General features: G+C 45.7%; 2 protein-coding genes across 6 annotated transcripts in view; one reads left to right on the top strand and one right to left on the bottom strand.

Moving 5' to 3' along the window:
• Positions 1–1,700, top strand: part of erg28 (ergosterol biosynthesis 28 homolog) — a 32,254-nt gene extending 30,554 nt beyond the window's left edge. For all 3 annotated transcript variants that reach the window (XM_069915862.1, XM_069915864.1, XM_069915863.1), the window contains exon 5: positions 1,416–1,700. In XM_069915862.1, the coding sequence (XP_069771963.1) occupies positions 1,416–1,504 (89 nt within the window). In that variant the 3' untranslated portion in view covers positions 1,505–1,700. The remainder of the gene's footprint in view (positions 1–1,415) is intronic.
• Positions 1,701–6,307: 4,607 nt separating this feature from the next.
• The window catches only part of LOC138753198 (choline/ethanolamine transporter flvcr2b-like), a 109,060-nt gene continuing 96,450 nt past the window's right edge, over positions 6,308–18,917 (bottom strand). For 2 of the 3 annotated variants that reach the window (XM_069915859.1, XM_069915861.1), the window contains exons 10-11: positions 13,812–13,901; positions 6,311–6,395 (exon numbers count right to left, since the gene is read on the bottom strand). In XM_069915859.1, the coding sequence (XP_069771960.1) occupies positions 6,345–6,395; positions 13,812–13,901 (141 nt within the window). In that variant the 3' untranslated portion in view covers positions 6,311–6,344. Of the gene's footprint in view, positions 6,396–13,811; positions 13,902–18,917 lie in introns of all 3 variants that reach the window. The other variant, XM_069915860.1, reaches the window with a different exon arrangement.

Here is an 18,917-nt window from a genome sequence, read left to right as displayed (position 1 = left end):
AATGTTTGTGGTCCTTCCCAATGTCTTTTGTAAATCTAGATGTCCTACGGGCACTGAGGTCCCCTAATCTACCATACTATTTTCCACAGAAGTTACATTTGCTTGATAACAAATTTATTTTTAGAAAACCATATCAGTTCTGCCTATCATGCAAGGTTTTAGTACCTAATTCCCCATCCATGCAAGAACTGTTAAAGTTCGGGGCTTGTTGTTTACAACTTGCCCTCCAAATTTATCACATTATTGAATTACATTCTAAAATGTTGGATTTTTTGTAATTTGCATGCCCCTGCTTCACAATGACCTAATTGTGACCAGAATATATTGGAATTTGTGCCGTGAATTATATCCCAAGGTCATAACTTGGAATTATAGTACAGTCCTTCACCATCAGTGGGATTATATCTAGGGATTACTTGGAATATTGTGTTCAGTTCTGGTCGCCTCATTACAGAAATAAATATGGAAGCCCTGGAGAGGGGTCAGAGGAGATTTACCAGAATGTTATCTGAATTGGAGAATGTGTCTTGTCAAGGATATAAGAGCTGGGACTTTATTCTTTGGAGACTTGATCGAGGTGTACAAGATTATGAGAGGTGTAGATAGAGTGGATGGCCAGCATATTTTACCCAGGGTGACAGTAGCGAACACCAGAGGACATCTGCAGAAGGTGAGGGTAAGAAAGTTTAGGGGAGACATTAGGGGCAAGTTTTTTTTTAAAATATACACAGAGAGTTGTGGGTGCCTGGAATGCCTTGCCAGGGATGGTACTGGAGGCTGGAACACTGTACTGTAATGTTATATTATCAAGAGCAGGGGTGTAAGAACCACATAGATAAACTTTGGATGTTTGAGAGCAGAAAGACATGAAAAAATATTACATACATATTTTGTTACAAAATATTAATAAATATTAGGAAATAAATGTACATAATAATATTTATTTATGTGTGTAGGTTTTAGATTGCTAATTTATATTAGTTTCAATGATCCAGAATTATACATACGTCTATGGGACGATGGGAGCTCGGATGGGCAGATGCTGGTCCTTGGTGAGGTTCCATGGTCAGGCATCAGGAACTCGGATGGGCAGACTGCCGGGTCCAGGCGAGAGTCTGTGGTTGGGGCGTCAGGAGTTTGGATAAACTCAGCCAACGTATTTCTGTGAGCCACACATTTTATGTCAAAAAGACACATGTGGCTTGCGAGCTGCAGTTTGGCCACCCCTGTTCTTGGGAGAGCAGTCTTGGTGCAGTCATCACCTTCACCTGAAGAACTGCAGTGGTCAATGGCAGCTCAACCCCTTCTGAAGTGAAGAACAGGGCAGGCCTTGCCAGTGAAGCCCTGATCCAGAACAGAGAGTGGTCTGTTCAGCAGGGTGTCCTCCACTGACCTATTAACCTTTTGTCCTGCAGGATTCTCCATCCTGGGAATGCTGGTGGGGTTTCAGTACATGGACGATCCACAGGAGGTGCCTCCCATTCCACTAAAGAAGAGAATCTGACGTGGCGAGAGGACAAAGGCCAACACCGTGGGCCAGCAGGAGACCATCCCACTCCCCCTAGAGTCCAGACCACATGACCTCCAACTAATGGCCTGTGAACTCCCTCTCCAGGACAGCAGCAAGTTCCCTTCCTCCAGCAATACCCTGAGGAAGCTCCTGGTCAAACAAATTCAGCAGTAAATTCTGGTGCTAAAAATTCTGCTTGCAATGGTCTCTGAGCTGCCTGTGTTTGTCCATCTGGGGGCTTAGGGTCCACAGGAAGGGGGCCCGCGGGACAGGGCACGGGGCTGCAAGAATGGGGCACAAAAGGCCGAGGGATGGAGCTCCAGGGATGCTGCGGGTCCATAAGACAGGGCTCTGTAGGTGAAGGTTGAGAGTCCATGAGGTGGGGGCGCCGAGGGTCCGTGAGGTGGGTATGCTGGGGATGAGGGCGGTTGTTGAACAAAGTGCATTGTGTTGTCTACTTACACTTCAGTAAGGCAGGTGACAAGACCGCAGGTGGAGGGCACATCCAGAATGGAAAGGCCATGGGATCCTGACTAATTGTTTCCAGCATTGGCTTGGCTTTTTCTGTTTGGAACTCTGTGTCAGTGGACAACCACAGGAATCAGAGCTGGCACCTTTATTGTCTGTGATGTGTATTATGGTTTGGATGTTAATGGAGTGGCATGGTAAGTAAGTAAGTAAGTTTACAAATGTGATAAAACTTGCAGCAAACAAGGGTGTCTAAGGTTACTGCTGGCCACAGATCAGATGTAGTGATGAGTGGAACATTGACAGATATAGAATTTCATCCTGTCAAGAGTGAGATGATGCGTTTTGGCAAGTAAAACAGGGGCAGCACTTGTGCAGGAAATGTAGCAGCAGGGAGACTGCAACTGTTTAAAAAAGGAGAAGCACAGGGTGGGTAACTAGAGGCCAGTTACCCATGCTCATTGTTGGGAAAATGCATGAAGCTGTGATTGAGGAAGAGAGAAGCAGTAAAGAAGGTGTTCCGTCAGGCAGACACAGCATGGATTCAGGAAGGGCACGTCCTGTCAAACTAACTTACTGGGGTTTCTTCGCAGTGGACAGAGGGGAATGGGCGGACGTGACGCACGCAGGAGGAAACATAGACATGACGCGTGCAGCGGACAGTGGGGAACAGGCGGACGTGACGCACGCAGGAGGAAACGTAGACATGACGCGTGCAGCGGACAGTGGGGAACGGGCGGACGTGACCCATGCAGAGGGGAACAGGCAGTCGTGACACGTGTAGGGGAACAGGCGGACGTTGCGTACTTGGATTTCTAGAAGGCACTTGATCAGGTGCCACATGAAAGACTTCTGCATTAGATAAGGATACATGGAGTTGAGCATAATGTATTCGCCAAATCAGCCATGATCTTATTGAATGGCTGATCAGTTCACGGCAGATGGCTGTCTCCTGCTCCTATTTCTTATGAGGAAGATCTACAAGGTTCTCCCATACCAGATGGGGTGCCCGACTGCACTAGTTGTTGTGTAGAACGTGAGACCTCGAGATGAGGGGAGGCATGGTTGGAGTAGCAGTTACAGCAACACCTTTACAGCGCCAGCGATCAGGATTGGTGATCGAATCACATGGTGTCTGTAAGGGGTTTGTACGTTCTCTCCATGTCTCCTTGGGTTTTACCCGGGGCTCCGGTTTCCTTGCACCGTTCAAAACGTGCGTAGATTAATTGGGTGTAAATTGGGCAGCCCAGACTCATGGGGCGAAATGGCCTGTTACTGTGCTGCATGTCTAAATTTTAACATTTAAATTTAAGAAAATTAAATGTAAATTTAAAAATGATGGTACAACTTAACGAACCCGTGTGCAGGTCTGGTTTCCACACTGCAGGAAGGACATGATGGCGGTGGAGAAAATGCAGAGCTGATTCACCAGGATGTTGCCTGGAGCGAAATGTTCCCGCCTGAGAAGAGACCGAGTTAATTTATCTGCAGGTGAGGGGACCAGGAGGGGCATCAGGGTAGCAATAAAGGGGGATGTAGAGGGTGATACTCATTTGGAATTGGAAACAGGGTCTAAGGGGGTGGTTGATGCAGATTCCAACCACGTGGTCAGGGAAGTACATGAGACAGGTGGTCAACGTGGACATCTGGGCTGACTTTCCTCGTGGTTGGGTTGCTGGAGCTTGTTGAACTGTCTAGAACAGCAGAGTACAGGCACTTCAGCCCTCCTCAGGGTGGGCTACCACTAGTCCCAGCCCCAGCACACAGTTCCATCTTGCGGCAGGAATCACTGGATCACAGCCATGAGGTTCTGGCAATTACTTTATTCATAATTCTGAACATTCAATTCCATTCTTTCAATTTGAAATGCCATAAACTGATCTGCAATTCATGCTGCTGTTTCCCAAATGTGGATGAATAAAAGCTCTCATGGCCTTGCTGGGACTTGGAATGCAGCTCTGTGCACGGGTCAGAGATGCTGCCACATACAGCTGCTGCATCGCTGAACAGCAGTTGACCCATAGTCACAGGGCAGTCAGATGCTGTTGGATCCCTCCCTGGCGTGGAGCTCACCCTGTGGAGCAGAGAAGTGTTGGACGTAGCTTTCTCTTGTCTGTTGGCTGGGTAAATCACAGCTCATGCTCCTGGTGCTGGCTGAGAAGGCTTCATCTATTTATAAAGTACATTGATGAGATTATTCTAAATCACTGAACTTGACCCAAACACAATCAAGATGGCTGATAGACTCCCTCCTCTGTGCTAGGTGAAGCTGCAGAGACCAGTTTCTTATTCCTGCACCTGCTGAACATCAGCAGGATGTTGTACCATGCAGAGGCCTGGTTTGTACTGACGCCAGAGCGCGAGACAGAGGCCTGCTGGTTTGTACTGACGCCAGAGCGCGAGACAGAGGCCTGGTTTGTACTGACGCCAGAGCGCGTGACAGAAGCCTGGTTTGTACTGACACCAGAGCACGTGACAGAGGCCTGGTTTGTACTGACGCCAGAGCGCGTGACAGAAGCCTGGTTTGTACTGACGCCAGAGCGCGTGACAGAGGCCTGGTTTGTACTGACGCCAGAGCGCAAGACAGAGGCCTGGTTTGTACCGACGCCAGAGCGCGAGACAGAGGCCTGGTTTGTACTGACGCCAGAGCGCGTGACAGAGGCCTGGTTTGTACTGACGCCAGAGCACGTGACAGAGGCCTGGTTTGTACTGACGCCAGAGCGCGTGACAGAGGCCTGGTTTGTACTGACGCCAGAGCGCGTGACAGAGGCCTGGTTTGTACTGACGCCAGAGCGCGTGACAGAGGCCTGGTTTGTACTGACGCCAGAGCGCGTGACAGAGGCCTGGTTTGTACTGACGCCAGAGCGCGTGACAGAGGCCTGGTTTGTACTGACGCCAGAGCGCGTGACAGAGGCCTGGTTTGTACTGACGCCAGAGCGCGTGACAGAGGCCTGGTTTGTACTGACGCCAGAGCGCGTGACAGAGGCCTGGTTTGTACTGACGCCAGAGCGCGAGACAGAGGTCTGCTGGTTTGTACTGATGCCAGAGCGCAAGACAGAGGCCTGGTTTGTACTGACGCCAGAGCGCGTGACCGGCCTGGTTTGTACTGACGCCAGAGCGCGAGACAGAGGTCTGCTGGTTTGTACTGACGCCAGAGCGCGTGACAGAGGCCTGTTTTGTACTGACGCCAGAGCGCGTGACAGAGGCCTGGTTTGTACTGACGCCAGAGCGCGAGACGGAGGTCTGCTGGTTTGTACTGACGCCAGAGCGCGTGACAGAGGCCTGGTTTGTACTGACGCCAGAGCGCGTGACAGAGGCCTGGTTTGTACTGACGCCAGAGCGTGAGACAGAGATTGCTGGTTTGTACTGACGCCAGAGCGCGAGACAGAGGCCTGGTTTGTACTGACGCCAGAGCGCGTGACAGAGGCCTGGTTTGTACTGACGCCAGAGCGCAAGACAGAGGCCTGGTTTGTACTGACGCCAGAGCGCGTGACTGGCCTGGTTTGTACTGACGCCAGAGCGCGAGACAGAGGTCTGCTGGTTTGTACTGACGCCAGAGCGCAAGACAGAGGCCTGGTTTGTACTGACGCCAGAGCGCGTGACCGGCCTGGTTTGTACTGACGCCAGAGCGCGTGACCGGCCTGGTTTGTACTGACGCCAGAGCGCGAGACAGAGGTCTGCTGGTTTGTACTGACGCCAGAGCGCGTGACAGAGGACTGTTTTGTACTGACGCCAGAGCGCGTGACAGAGGCCTGGTTTGTACTGACGCCAGAGCGCGAGACAGAGGTCTGCTGGTTTGTACTGACGCCAGAGCGCGTGACAGAGGCCTGGTTTGTACTGACGCCAGAGCGCGTGACAGAGGCCTGGTTTGTACTGACGCCAGAGCGTGAGACAGAGGTTGCTGGTTTGTACTGACGCCAGAGCGCGAGACAGGGGCCTGGTTTGTACTGACGCCAGAGCGCGTGACAGAGGCCTGGTTTGTACTGACGCCAGAGCGCGAGACAGAGGTCTGCTGGTTTGTACTGACGCCAGAGCGCAAGACAGAGGACCCAGCTCCCTGCTCTCTCCAACCCTCAAGATTTTATTGGTCCAGATTGAGGAAAAGAGCAGCATGTTTAACCTTGCATGCACTAATATCTCAGGATATGGCTAAATTAATAAAGCAGAGCAGATTACGAGAAGCAAGAGTTACAAATGTCCTGCAAGGTAAGTGAATTTGACACGAATTCAAAACATTAGACTTCAGCGAATCGGTTCCGTGGTATTCAGCATTAGTGAGCAGTCCTGGGTCCCCAGCAGACAGGCTTTCTGGCGCTGCTTCCCACCATGACTTCACCCACACACTCAGCTGCGGGGAGGATGTCTCTCAGAGAGCCGCTTCATTCAGGATTATGGAGCTGGAGATTTCTTCCTCAGCCTTTTTGGATGTCCATGGGTGGTGGGCAGAAATACAGGAGGATTAGACAATGTCAGTTCCAGCAGAAACACCACTAGGGACAGAGTCCCTGCTGCTCACACCCACCCACCACCTGGCACTGACCATGGCCAGAACACTCCAATCCCTGCAAACAGCTCCTTCCCTCAGCAAGACACCCTTCCCACTTCTGACAAGGGGGCAGGGTCAGAAATACAAACTGTTTCTACGGGAGCATTTCTACCAACCTGCTGAGTAGATCAATCAGGTTTTTGTTTTAATATTTCAGATCCTACCTTCAACAGAGAAGTGAAAAAATAAACATTCCAGCAAATTTTGGCCCACGATGTTGTGCAAGCATACACAATCCCTCTCCACAACAGCTTTATCCTTCTCTCCCTTACATCCAGAACCCTCTATTTCCTACAGCCATGTGCCTGTCCAAGTCTTTTAAATGTCCCTAATGTTCCAGCCTCCACCACTACCCCTGGCCCCCACCACTCTGTGGAAAAAACGAACCCCTGACGTTTCCCCCAAATATTCCTCCACTCCCCTTAAACAGATGACTTCTGGTATTTGCCTCTGTCGCACTGGGAAAAGGTGCTGGCCGTCCACCCGGTCTACACCTCTTTTGCATACAGAATCTTTATCAAGTCACTTCTAATCCTCTTGCTACAAAGAGTTCTGTCAACACGATACGTTCTCCAATCCAGACAGCATCCTGGTACATCCCCTACGTACCCTTTCTAAAGTTTCAACATCTTTCCTGTAATTTTTTATTTTTCACACTGTGAACCATATCAAAGGCTTTTTCTGCATTTAAAGCAACAGCCACTGTTGGCTTCTTATTTCCTTGAACTGCTTGAATTAGATTAACAAGTTTACAGACATTATCCGCTGTTCGTCTTTTCTTAAGAAATCCAGTTTGATCTAGATTTACTATTTTTGGTACACAATCGGCCAATCTTTGCTAATAATTTCGCTATTATAATCTGAGTTAAGTAGAGATATTGGTCTATACGATGCTGGTGTTCGTGGATCCTTCCCCGTCTTTGGTATTACTGTAATTATTGCTGTCTTACATGAATTTGGCAAGTTGGAGAGGAGGAATTAAAACTCTTTAAATGTTTTATAGAATTCTATTGGGAATCCATCCTCTCCTGGCGTTTTATTGTTCGGCAGCTTTTTTAATATATCCTCTATTTAAAATGGTTTTATCAATTTCTTTTGTTCCTCTTCTTGCAATTTCGACAGTTCAATTTTAGCTAATATTTTATCATCTTTCCCCTCGTTCTCAGTTTGGTGTAATTGTTCATAAAATTCCTTAAAGTTCTCATTAATCTCTATTGGTTATATGTAATTTTCTTTGTCCTTTTTCCTTGATGCCAATACAGTTCTTTTAGCTTGTTCTGTTTTAATTTGCCAGGCTAATATTTTATGTGTTTTTTCTCCCAGTTCGTAATACTTTTGCTTTATTTTCATCATGTTCTCTACCTTGTACATTTGTAATGTTTCGTATTTTATATTTTTGTCCGCCAATTCTCTCCTTTTCATTATATCATCCCTTTTTACTAGTTATTTTTCTGTACTTAATATCTCCCTTCCCAACTGTTCTATTTCCCGATTGTAGTCCTTTCCATCTTAGTCACATAAATTATTATCTGCCCTCTAATGAAGGCTTTCATTGCATCCCATAATATAAATTCCATCATTATTTCAAAATATGTTTTAATTTGGCATTCAATAAACTCTCAAAAATCCTGCCTTTTAAGTAGCATGGAGTTTAACCTCCATCTCTATGTTCTTGGTGGGATGTCCTCCAGTTCTAGTGCTAATAACAGGGGTGGATGATCAGATAGTAATCTCGCTTTATATTCAGTTTTCCCAACTCTCCCTTGAATATGGGTCAACATATGTATGCTTACTTGAATAACATGAGTATTCCTTCTCCCTTGGGTGCTGTCTCCTCCATATATCCATAAGTTTCATTTCCTGAATTGATTTAACCATAAATTTGGCCATTTTATTCTTTTTGCTTGTCTTTTGTCCAGTTTTATCCAACATTGGATCCAAATTAAGGTTAAAATTCCCTCCTATCAATTTCCTTGTGTATCTACAATCTTCAAAAAAATATCTTGCATAAACTTTTGATCCTCCTCATTAGGTGCATATATATTGAGCAAATTCCAAAATTCTGAGTATATCTGACACTTTATCATTACATACCTTCCTGCTGGATCTATTATTTCCTCCTCTATTTTGATTGGTACATTTTAATATAACTACACCTCTAGCTTTTGAATTATATGATGCTGCCGCTACATGCCCGACCCAGTCTCTCTTTAATTCATTAAGTTCCACTTCAGTTAAATGGATTTCCTGCACAAATGCTATATCTATTTTTTCTTTTTTCAGTAAATTTAATAGCCTCTTCCTTTTAATTTGGTTATGTATTCCATTAATGTTTATAGTCATATAATTCAACGTGGCCATCTTATATCCTGTTTACACCTCATTTCCTCTTCCTCACCACCACCATCCCCCTTTTCCCCATTTTCATCTCTTTTTTCCCTTTTTAAGCTCAATGTATGACAACACATTTAAATCATAAAATACTCCAACAACTCCCACATCCAATATTACCTTAACGCCAAATATTCGCCCCCCCCCCCCCTTCTCTGAGTTGCCCCTTATCCCTTGCTGGGCAACCACAACTCTGCTTTCCATTTGGATTGCGATCCTGTTCACAAGCATCAACTGATTTTAGTGACGGTTATTCTCTCTCCCCCCCCCCAGAAAACACTTTTTTTTTAAAAAAAACACATATAACAAAGTTCTCACTTTTTTCCCCTTACTTCCTTCCTTCCCTTCTCTTTTCCTTCTTTAGTTCTTTACATATATGAAGATGTAAAAACAATGTATATACTTTATCGCTGTTCTTCATTCTTATTACATCTCTTCATCTCTCCTGCAAGCGTTCTGCAAATTCTTGTGCTTTCTCCGGATCAGAGAACAGTCTGTTTTGCTCCCCGGGTATAAATATTTTAAGCATGGCTTAACATGAATTTATAACCTTTTTTTCATAGGATCGATTTTGCTGTATTAAACTCCTTCCTCCTCTTTAAGAGTTCAAAACTTATGTCTGGGTAAAAAAATATTTTTTGACCCTTGTATTCCAATGGTTTATTATCTTCTCTAATTTTATTCCTTGTCTGCTCCAGTATCTTTTTTCTTGTCGTGTATCTCAAAAATTTTACGAAGATGGATCTTGGTTTTTGATGTGTCTGTGGTTTCAGAGCTAATGCTCTGTGTGTCCTTTCAATTTCCTTTCCTTCCTGCATATCTGTTGTTCCCAGGACCTTCGGGATCCATTCTTTTATAAATTCCTTCATGTCTGTGCCTTCTTCATCTCCCTTCAGGCCCACTATTTTTATGTTGTTTCACCTACTATAATTTTCCAACTTATCAATTTTCTGAGCAAACAGCTCTTGTGTCTCTTTAATTTTTTTATCACTTTCTTCCAAATTTCCTCTTAAGTCGTTTACTTCCATTTCTACAGCCGTTTCTCATTCTTCCACATTTTCTACTCTTTTCACTATTTCTGACATGACTAGTTCTAACCTTTACATTTTATCTTCTGTTCTTTTCATTTTCCTTTTAATTGCACTTAATTCTAATGTCAACCATTCTTTTAATGATCTCATTTGTTCTTCAAAATAAGCTTTATCTATACTCTGTCCATCAGTTTTACCTTCGATTTCTCTGTGAAGATCTTGGTCTTCTTCCTCTTCTTCTGTGTCCGTACCTGTGTTTGTGTCTTCTTCTCTTCTTTGTATCTGTGTCTCTTCTGCTTTTCCTGATGAGTTGCTTGTCTCACTTTGTTGGGTCTCCTCTTGCTGTTGGTCCTCTTCTTCTGAGCTGCTCATCTGTCGGGCCTCCTGCTGCTGCTCCTCTTGCTGTTCACCCCATCGACTTTCTTTCTCACCTGGTACTTCACTCCCTCTCCTGCCGCTTTCCTCATCTTCCAGCTAACAGCCCTGGTGTCGGGCATCCCTCAGCTGGTCGCACCGTGATTGCCTACTCCTCGGCTGAGCCCCCCTCCTGTCGGTGTTTTCCTTTGCCTTAGATTGCACACTGCTCACGTGCGACTCTTCGCGCATGTGCAGTTGCGCACTTTTGTTTGGCTCAGAGAGCCATTTTTGCAATTCACCGGTTGGGGGGTCGTGACTCCACAGGGCCGTCACCAACTCGGAGATTGGGCGCTCTTCGCCACCACGGCTCCCTGTTCCTTCATGCAGGTAAGGCCTTCTCCTTTCTTTTCCGGTGTCTTTTCTTCTTTTTTTCCTGTTGTTTTTACTTTTTCCTTCTTAGGTGCCATTTTCTTTCCCTTCTCTGCAACTTTATCTTTTATTTCTTATATTTTGTATTTGTTGAACTTTGTCTTTTCTTGACTTTTTTTCTTATTTTCTGGAGAGGTCTGGTTTTACCCCATCAGCCATTACTCCATCCAGTGACTCCTCCCCAATATCCTTCCTATAATGAGGGCAACCGTACTGAACACAATACTCGAGCTGCAGTCTAACCAGAGTTCTATAGATCTGCAACATTACCTAATGGCTCTTGAGCTCAGTTCCCTGACTAATGATGACCAACACACCAGATGCCTTCTTAACACCCTATCAGCCTCCATAGAACCGTGATCTATACTCCTGGACCCCAACATCCACACTGTTAAGAATCCTGCCTTTAACCAAACACTCCACCTTTGACCTTACCAAATGCACCACTTCACACTTATCTAGATTGAACGCCATCTGCCACTTCACCCAAATCTGCATCCTGTCTACATCCCGTTGTAACCTACAACAACCATCTTGCGATCCCCATCAACCTCCAACCTTTGTGTCATCTACAAACTTACTGATCCACTGCTCCAATGTTCCATCCAAGTCTTGTCTAAAAATCACAAAGCGCAGTGTTCCCAGAACAAATCCCTACGGAAGGACACTCGTCACCAACCTCCAGGCACAATTATTTAGCCCTTACCCAATTAAAGATTGTGTTTTGTCTCCTTAGCCAATGTGTTGTGCTCACTGTCTTTGGAATGCTCATCCATAGAACACAACAGGCCCTTCAGCCCTTCTAGTCTATGCCAAACTATTCTGCCTAGTCCCACTGACTTGCACCCAGTCGATAGCCCGCTCATTCACTTGCTCCTCCTTGCCCACATCTGCTTTTACCCCTTCTTAAGCAGATCCCTAATATCCCTCAAAAATCAAGGTTCCTGACAGGAACATTTAAACTGTACTCTCTAATATGACCTTTGAAAGTTTTCTACTTACTTCGCACATCCTTGCCAGTAAACAACATGCCCAATCCACATGTTCTAGATCCTTTAACATTTCCTTAAAATTGGCCTTTCTCCGATTTAAAACCTCAACTTGAGGCCCAGACCGATCCTTCTCCATAATTAACTTAAAACTAATCGCATTATGATCACTGGACCCAAAACGTTCCCCTACACATACCTCTGTCACCTGTCCTGTCTCGTTCCCTGATAGGAGATCCAGTATTGCACTCTCTCTAGTTGGTACCTCAATATATTGATTTAGAAAACTTTCCTGAACACATTTGACAAACTCCAAGCCATCCAGCTCTTTTACAGGATGGGAGCCCCAGTCAATATGTGGAAAGTTAAAATCCCTCCTATCACAGCCTTTTGTTTCCTGCATCTCTCTGCCATCTTATTACAGATTTGCTCCTCCAATTCTCGCTGACTATTGGGTGGTCTGTAATACAACCCCATTAATGTGACCATGCCTTTCGCAATCCACTGAGAGGTCCGCCCCCCAGACCGGGTTCATTCCCCAGAACCAGATCCAGTCTGACCTCTCCTCTCATCAGCCGGTCCACACACGGTGTCAGGAATCCTTCTTGGACACACTTGACAAATTCTGCCCCACTTGAACCTTTTGTCCTAAGAAGATGCCCATCAATATTTGGGAAGTTAAAGTTTCCCATAACAACAAACCTGTTGTTTTTGTACAGATCTAAAACTTGTCTGTTTATCTGCTTTTTAATGACCTGGAAGCGAGTGTGGGGCTGGGGGAAATACTCCCAGTAGAGCGATCACTCCCTTCCTGACTTCCACCCATGATCTTTCCCTGGGTGATAAAAGTCAATACTGGAGGGCAGCTGTTTAAGGATTGTGGAGGAAAGATTAGGGGTGTGGGTGATGGTAATGTCCCACTGAGGCTGGTGGTGGAAGCTGATGCAATGTGGACATTCCAGATTCCCCACTCCCCAGGAGAAGCAGTCCCTCCTCTCCATCCCATCTACTCCCTTGAATCTTGAGGTTCTAGTCTCTTCCCCCCGCCCCCCGCCACTTCAGTGGGAATAACTGACCTGCCTCTATCTTATCTATCCTTTTCAAAATGTTATATGTTTCTGTAAAAAATTATTCTGTAAAGTAATCCAGTGAGTATAGTTCCGGACAACTCAATCTCCTCACAGGCTAACCCCCTCATCTCAGGAACTAATCTGGTGAACCTCCTCTGCACCAAAACCAGTAGATTCTTTCTCCACAGGAGAGCAGAACTGTACACAGGTGTGGCCTTACCAGTACCCTGTATTGTTGCAGCAGAACTTCCATGTTCCATTTGATTCCCTTGACCTTGATTTGTCTACATGTTCATGCTCTGATCCTGGTGGATGCTGACCAGTCACTGGGTGCCTCCCTGAAAAACCCCGCCTATGCCCCTCTGCTCTGTCAATCCACCCTGAATCCCCAATACCAGCTCTTCCTGCAGGTCCACCCTTTTGTCATCAGCAAACTTGCAGTTTTTGCTTTGAGTTCAGACTCAGCTTTTTTTGGAATATATAAACATGCTTGTGAAGATTGACACATGATGTAACGGAAAGCATTTGCTGTAGCTGGATTTGGGGCATACACGATTAGTGCAGGGTGGCATGGTTAGTGTAGTGGTTAGCACAACACGTTACAGCGTCCACCAGCAATCAGGTTCAAATCCCACGCTGTCTGCATTTCTACCCATGTCTGCATGGGTTTCCTCCCACTATTCAAAATTTACGGGGGTTGTTGGCCAATTGGCACGGGCTCGTGGGCCAAAAGGGCCTGTAACCATACTGTATGTCTAAAAAGAAACCAAGTGCATTGCTATGTTGACTGTAGCCTAATCACAAACCATCTGCTGATTCAAGAACTAGAAGGTGTGTATTGTGGCACATGGCCACTTGCCAATTAGGCAGATAAAGAGTACACAGAACAGGACGTGTCCTCAAAAGCACAGAAATTTACAGCGATGATGTGCCACAGGTGAGGTGCAGACACACACCGAGGACGTGCCAGTGTCGGCTACAGTCCTGGCAATGTAAGCAGAAGGGAATTCAACATCCTACCTCTGATGGCAACAAGCGAAGAGGGAAGATGGATGAGGAAATTGTAGCAGCCGTGGAGCCATAATCGATATGGTGATTTGCTTCTAAGCTCTGTAATACACACACTGTACATCATTAGAGAGAGATCATCAATCATCAGTCAATAGTGGCCCAGCAAGAACCATGAACCAGACCTCATCGCCCAAAAGACCCTCCAAACACCAAACCATCGTCCATCCATTGAGTTACAAACAACATGCTCATGGCTCCTCAGCTACCAGAAAGGATTCCGGGAATGGGCTCAGGCAGAGGATTGTGGCTGAGGGGAAAGTGGTCACAGGACATCATAAGGCAGAGGAGAAGAAATACACTATTCAACACATTGGGTCTGATCCATTTTCCCCACAGCCCGGCCATCTCCCCATAATCTGTGATGCCCGGGCTAATCAAGAACGTGTCAATCTCTGCCTTAAATACTCCCAATGACCTGGCCTCCACAACCACCTGTGATAACAAATCCCAGATTCAGCACTCTCTGGCTGAAGAAATTCCTGTACATCTCTGTTCTAAATGGATACCCTTCAAACCGGAAGTTGTGCCCCCTTGTCTGAGACTAGAACCATAGAATGCTACAACATAGAAAACAGGCCATTCAGCCCTTCTAGTCTGTGTGACCATTGTTCAGCTAGTCCCAATAACCTGCTCCCATTCCATAACCCTCCAGACATCTCCCAATCCATGTATCTATCCAATTTATTCCTAATACTCAAGATTAGTAATAGTGTCTACACCCACATCAGATGGCAGCTCATTCCACACTCTGAGTGAAGATGTTCCCCCTAAACCTTTCCCCTTTCTTCTCATATTTATCTCTCCTAATCTGTGGAAAGAGCCTATTTGCATTTACTCTGTCTACACTCCTCATCATTTTGTAAACCTCTATCAAATCCCCTCATTCTTCATTCCAAGGAATAAAGTCCTAACCTGTTTAACCTTTCCCAGTAACCCAACCCCTGAAGACCCGGCAGCGTTTTAGTAAATCTTCTCTGCGCTCTTTCAATGCAATCTTTCCTGCTGCTGGGCGACCAGAACTGCACACAATATTTGAAGTGTCGTCTCACCAATGTCTTGAATAACTTCAACATAACATTCCAACTTCTCTACTCAATACTTTAACTTATAATGGCCAAGAGGCCCAAAGCTTTATTTACAACCATGTCCACCTTCGACACCACTGACAGGGAACAATGTACCTGTATCCCAGGTCTCTTTGCTCCTCCACACTCCTCAGTGCACAATCATTTACAGTGAATGTCCTTCCTTGGTTTGTCCTTCCAAAATGCAACACCTCACACTTGTCTGAATTAAACTCCATCATCTATTTACTGGCCCATTCTCCCAGTTGGTCCAGATCCCTTCTGCAAGCTTTGAAAATCTTCCTCACTGTCCACTACACCTTTTTTTGTACCATCAGCAAACTTGCTGATCCAATTCACCACATTATCATCCAGATCATTGATGTAGACAATAAACAACAATGGTCCCAACACCGATCCCTGAGGCACCACCACTAGTCACAGGCCCCCAGTCTGAGAAGCAACCATCTGTCTTCTCCCTCATAGCTAATTTCGATTCCAGTTTACACCCCTCTATGGATACCTAGTATTCTAACCTTCTGAACTAACCTCCCATGTGGGGTCTTGTCGAAGGCCTTACTAAAGTCCATATAGACAACATCCACAGCCATTTCTTCATCTACCTTCTTGGTAACGTCCTTGAAAAACTCTACAAGATTTGTTAAACACGACCTACCACACACAAAGCCTTGCTGGCTGTCCTTAATCAGCCCATGGCTGTCCAAATACCTATATATCCTATCTTTCAGAACTCCTTCCATTAATTTATCTACTACTGACATCAGGCTCACTGGCCTATAGTTACCTGGTTTACTCTTGGAGCCTTTCTTAAACAGCGGGTCAACACGAGCTACTCTCCAATCCTCCGGCACTTCTCCCATGACTAAGGACATTTTGAATATATCCATCAGGGCCCCTGCAATTTCAACACTTGTCTCCTTCAAGGTCCGAGGGAATATCATATCAAGCCCAGGAGATTTATCTACCTTTATTCATTGTAAGGCAGCAAGTACCTCCTCCTCCTTAATCCTATATGTTCCATGCCACTACTGTTTGTTTCCCTTCTTTTCTTATCCACTCTGCCAGTTTCCTGAGTAAATACTGATGCTAAAAACTGTTTTAGATCTCCCCATCTCATTAGGCTCCACACATAGTTGACCACCCTGTTCCTCGGGGGAACCAATTTTCTCCCTTACTATCCTTTCAATGTACTTGTAGAAACCCTTCGGATTTACCTTCATATTATTTGCCAAAGTCCCCTCATGCCTTCTTTTTGCCTCCTGATTTCCTTCTTTATTATTCTCTTACGTTTTCCATTCTCTGCAAGTACCTCATTTGCTCCTTGTGGTCTATAATCGGTCCTACACCTCTCTCTTCTTCTTAATCATATCACTAATGTCCCTTGAAAATCAAGGTTCTCTCTGCCTATTAATTTTGCCTTTAATCCTGGAAGGTACATGCAAACTGTGCACCCTCAAATCGCGCCCTTGAAGGCCTTCCACTTACTGAACACATCCTTACCAGAAAACATCTTTATCCCAAGAGACTCTTCCTCGATCTTTCATTTCCACAAAATTGGCCTTTCTCCAATTTAGAACCTCAACTCAAGGCCCAGACCGATCCTTCTCCGCAATCAACTTGGAACTAATGACATTATGGTCACTAGACCCAAAATGGTCCCCTACATGTACTTCTGTCACCTGACCTGTTGGGTTCCCTAATAGGAGATCCAGTTTTGCATCCTCTCTCGTTGGTACCTCTATATATCTATTTAGAAAACTTTCCTGTACACATTTAACAAACTCCAAGCCATCCAGCCCTTTTACAGTATGGGACTCCCAGTCAATTTGTGGCAAGTTAAAATCTCCTACTACCACATCTTTCTGTTTCTGACATCGGTCTGCTACCTCCCGACAGATTTGCACCTCCAATTCTCTCAGACTATTTAAACTCCTCTCAGTGTGGTCACACCTTTCTTATACCTCAGCCTCACCCATATGGCCTCTGTAGATGAGCCCTCTGGGATGTCCTGTCTAAGCACAACTGCAATATTTCCCTGACTAACAATGCCACTTCTCCCCCTCTATCATGTCTGAAACATCAGAACCTGGAACATTGAGTTGCCAGTCCTGCCCCTCCTGCAACCTAGTCTCACTAATAGCAATAACATCATAATCCCACATGCAAATCCATGCCATAAGCTCACTTGCCTTACTGACAATACTCCTCTGTTACCATTTGCTGGCCTACATTCATACTTCATCTTTTCCCTCACTGAGTTTTTTTTAGTTACCTTCTGCAAATGATTAAAAAACTTCCCAATCCTCTATCTTCCCACTAATTTTTGCTCCCTTTTGCCTTCATGTTGGCTTGACTTACCTCGTCAGACATTTTCCCATTTAATTATTTCCTCTTTTTTGGGGAAGTATTTATCCTGCACCTTCCCCACTTCTTGCAGAAACTCCATCCATTGCTGCTGTCCTGTTTTTTTCCACTGGTGCTCCCTTCCAATCCACTTGGCCCAGTTCCTCTCTCATGCCAGTGAAATTTCCTTTACTCCTCAGAAACACCAACATATCTGACTTTCTCTTCGTTAAATCTCAAATTGAACTAATTCATATTGTGATCACTGATCCCTAATGGTCCCCTTACTCTAAGCTCTCTAATCACCTCTGGTCCACCACACAATACCCAGTCCAGTCCAGCCGATCCTCTCGTGGGCTCATCAACAAGCTGCTCTCAAAACCCATCTTGTCAGCTTTCTACAAATTCTCTCTCTGAGATCCAGTCCCAACCTGGATTTCCCAATTTACTTGCTTGTTTAAATCCCCCATAACATTGCCCTTCTGACACACCTTTTCTATCTGCTGTTGCAATTGGTTGTCCACATCCTGGCTACTGTTTGGAAGTCTCTATATAATGGCCAACAGTGTCTTTTCATTCTTGCCAGTTCTTAACCAAACCCACAATTATTCTATATCATCCTATGCCACCTCTTTCTAATGATTTATTGTTGTTCCTTATCCCCCTCTGTTTACATCGATACCCGGTATCCTTGGATATTCAGCTCCCAATGACATCCATCCTTTAGCCATGACTCCGTGATCCTACCTGCCAATGTGCAGCTGAACTACAAGGCCGTCCACTTTATTCCTGCATTTAAATAGAAAACCTTCAGCCCTGTCTTTGGACTCCGTGTCCTTGTTGCATTTCAACTCATCCCACTGGCTGTAATTCTGCCCTCTCTGCCACACAAACTCCCCACCACCTGCCCCTACTTGTGCACGAACCACCTCATCCTTTGCCTCTTCCCTCTGGTTCCCACTCCCCTGAGAATCTAGTTTACCCCTCCTTCCCCAGTATCAGCAAAGCTCCTTGCCAGGATATTGGTTCCCCTCCAGTTCAGGGACAAACATCCCACTTGTACCAGTCACCCGTCCCCAGATAAGGTTCATTGGAACTTGAAATCCTGCCCCCTCTCCTCATCCACACATTTGTCTGCACCACCTTCCTGTTCTGCCCTTCCCCAGCTCGTGGCACTGGGACTAATCCAGAGATGACTACCTTGTAGATCCTGCTCTTCAGCCTCTTTCCTCACTCCCTAAACTTACTTTGCAGGACTTGTACCCCACTCCTGCCTGCATCATTGGTACAAATATGCACCACAACCTCTGGCTGTTCACCCTCCCCCTTAGGAATATTCTGCACTTGCTCAAAGACATCCTGGACTTGAGAGACAACACACTCTCCTGTTGCAGCCACAGAATCTCCTGTCTGTTCCCCTATTGAGTTCCCTGTGACTATCGCACTGGCTGACTTCACCCTTCCTTTCTCCTCCCCCTTAGCAGTATTCAAAGGGATATGTTGCCAAGAGGAACAGCCTCAGGGGTGCCCTGCACTACCTGCCTGTTCCCTTTCCCTCTCCAGTCACCCATCCCCCCTCCTCTTGCCTTCTAGGTGTGATAGTGTCCCTGAATCTCCTGTCTATCAC

The sequence above is a fragment of the Narcine bancroftii genome, chromosome 2 (assembly GCF_036971445.1).
Source record: "Narcine bancroftii isolate sNarBan1 chromosome 2, sNarBan1.hap1, whole genome shotgun sequence".
NCBI lineage: Eukaryota > Metazoa > Chordata > Chondrichthyes > Torpediniformes > Narcinidae > Narcine > Narcine bancroftii.
Note: the sequence above shows the minus strand (reverse complement) of the source record. Positions and strands in the feature narration are given on the sequence as shown.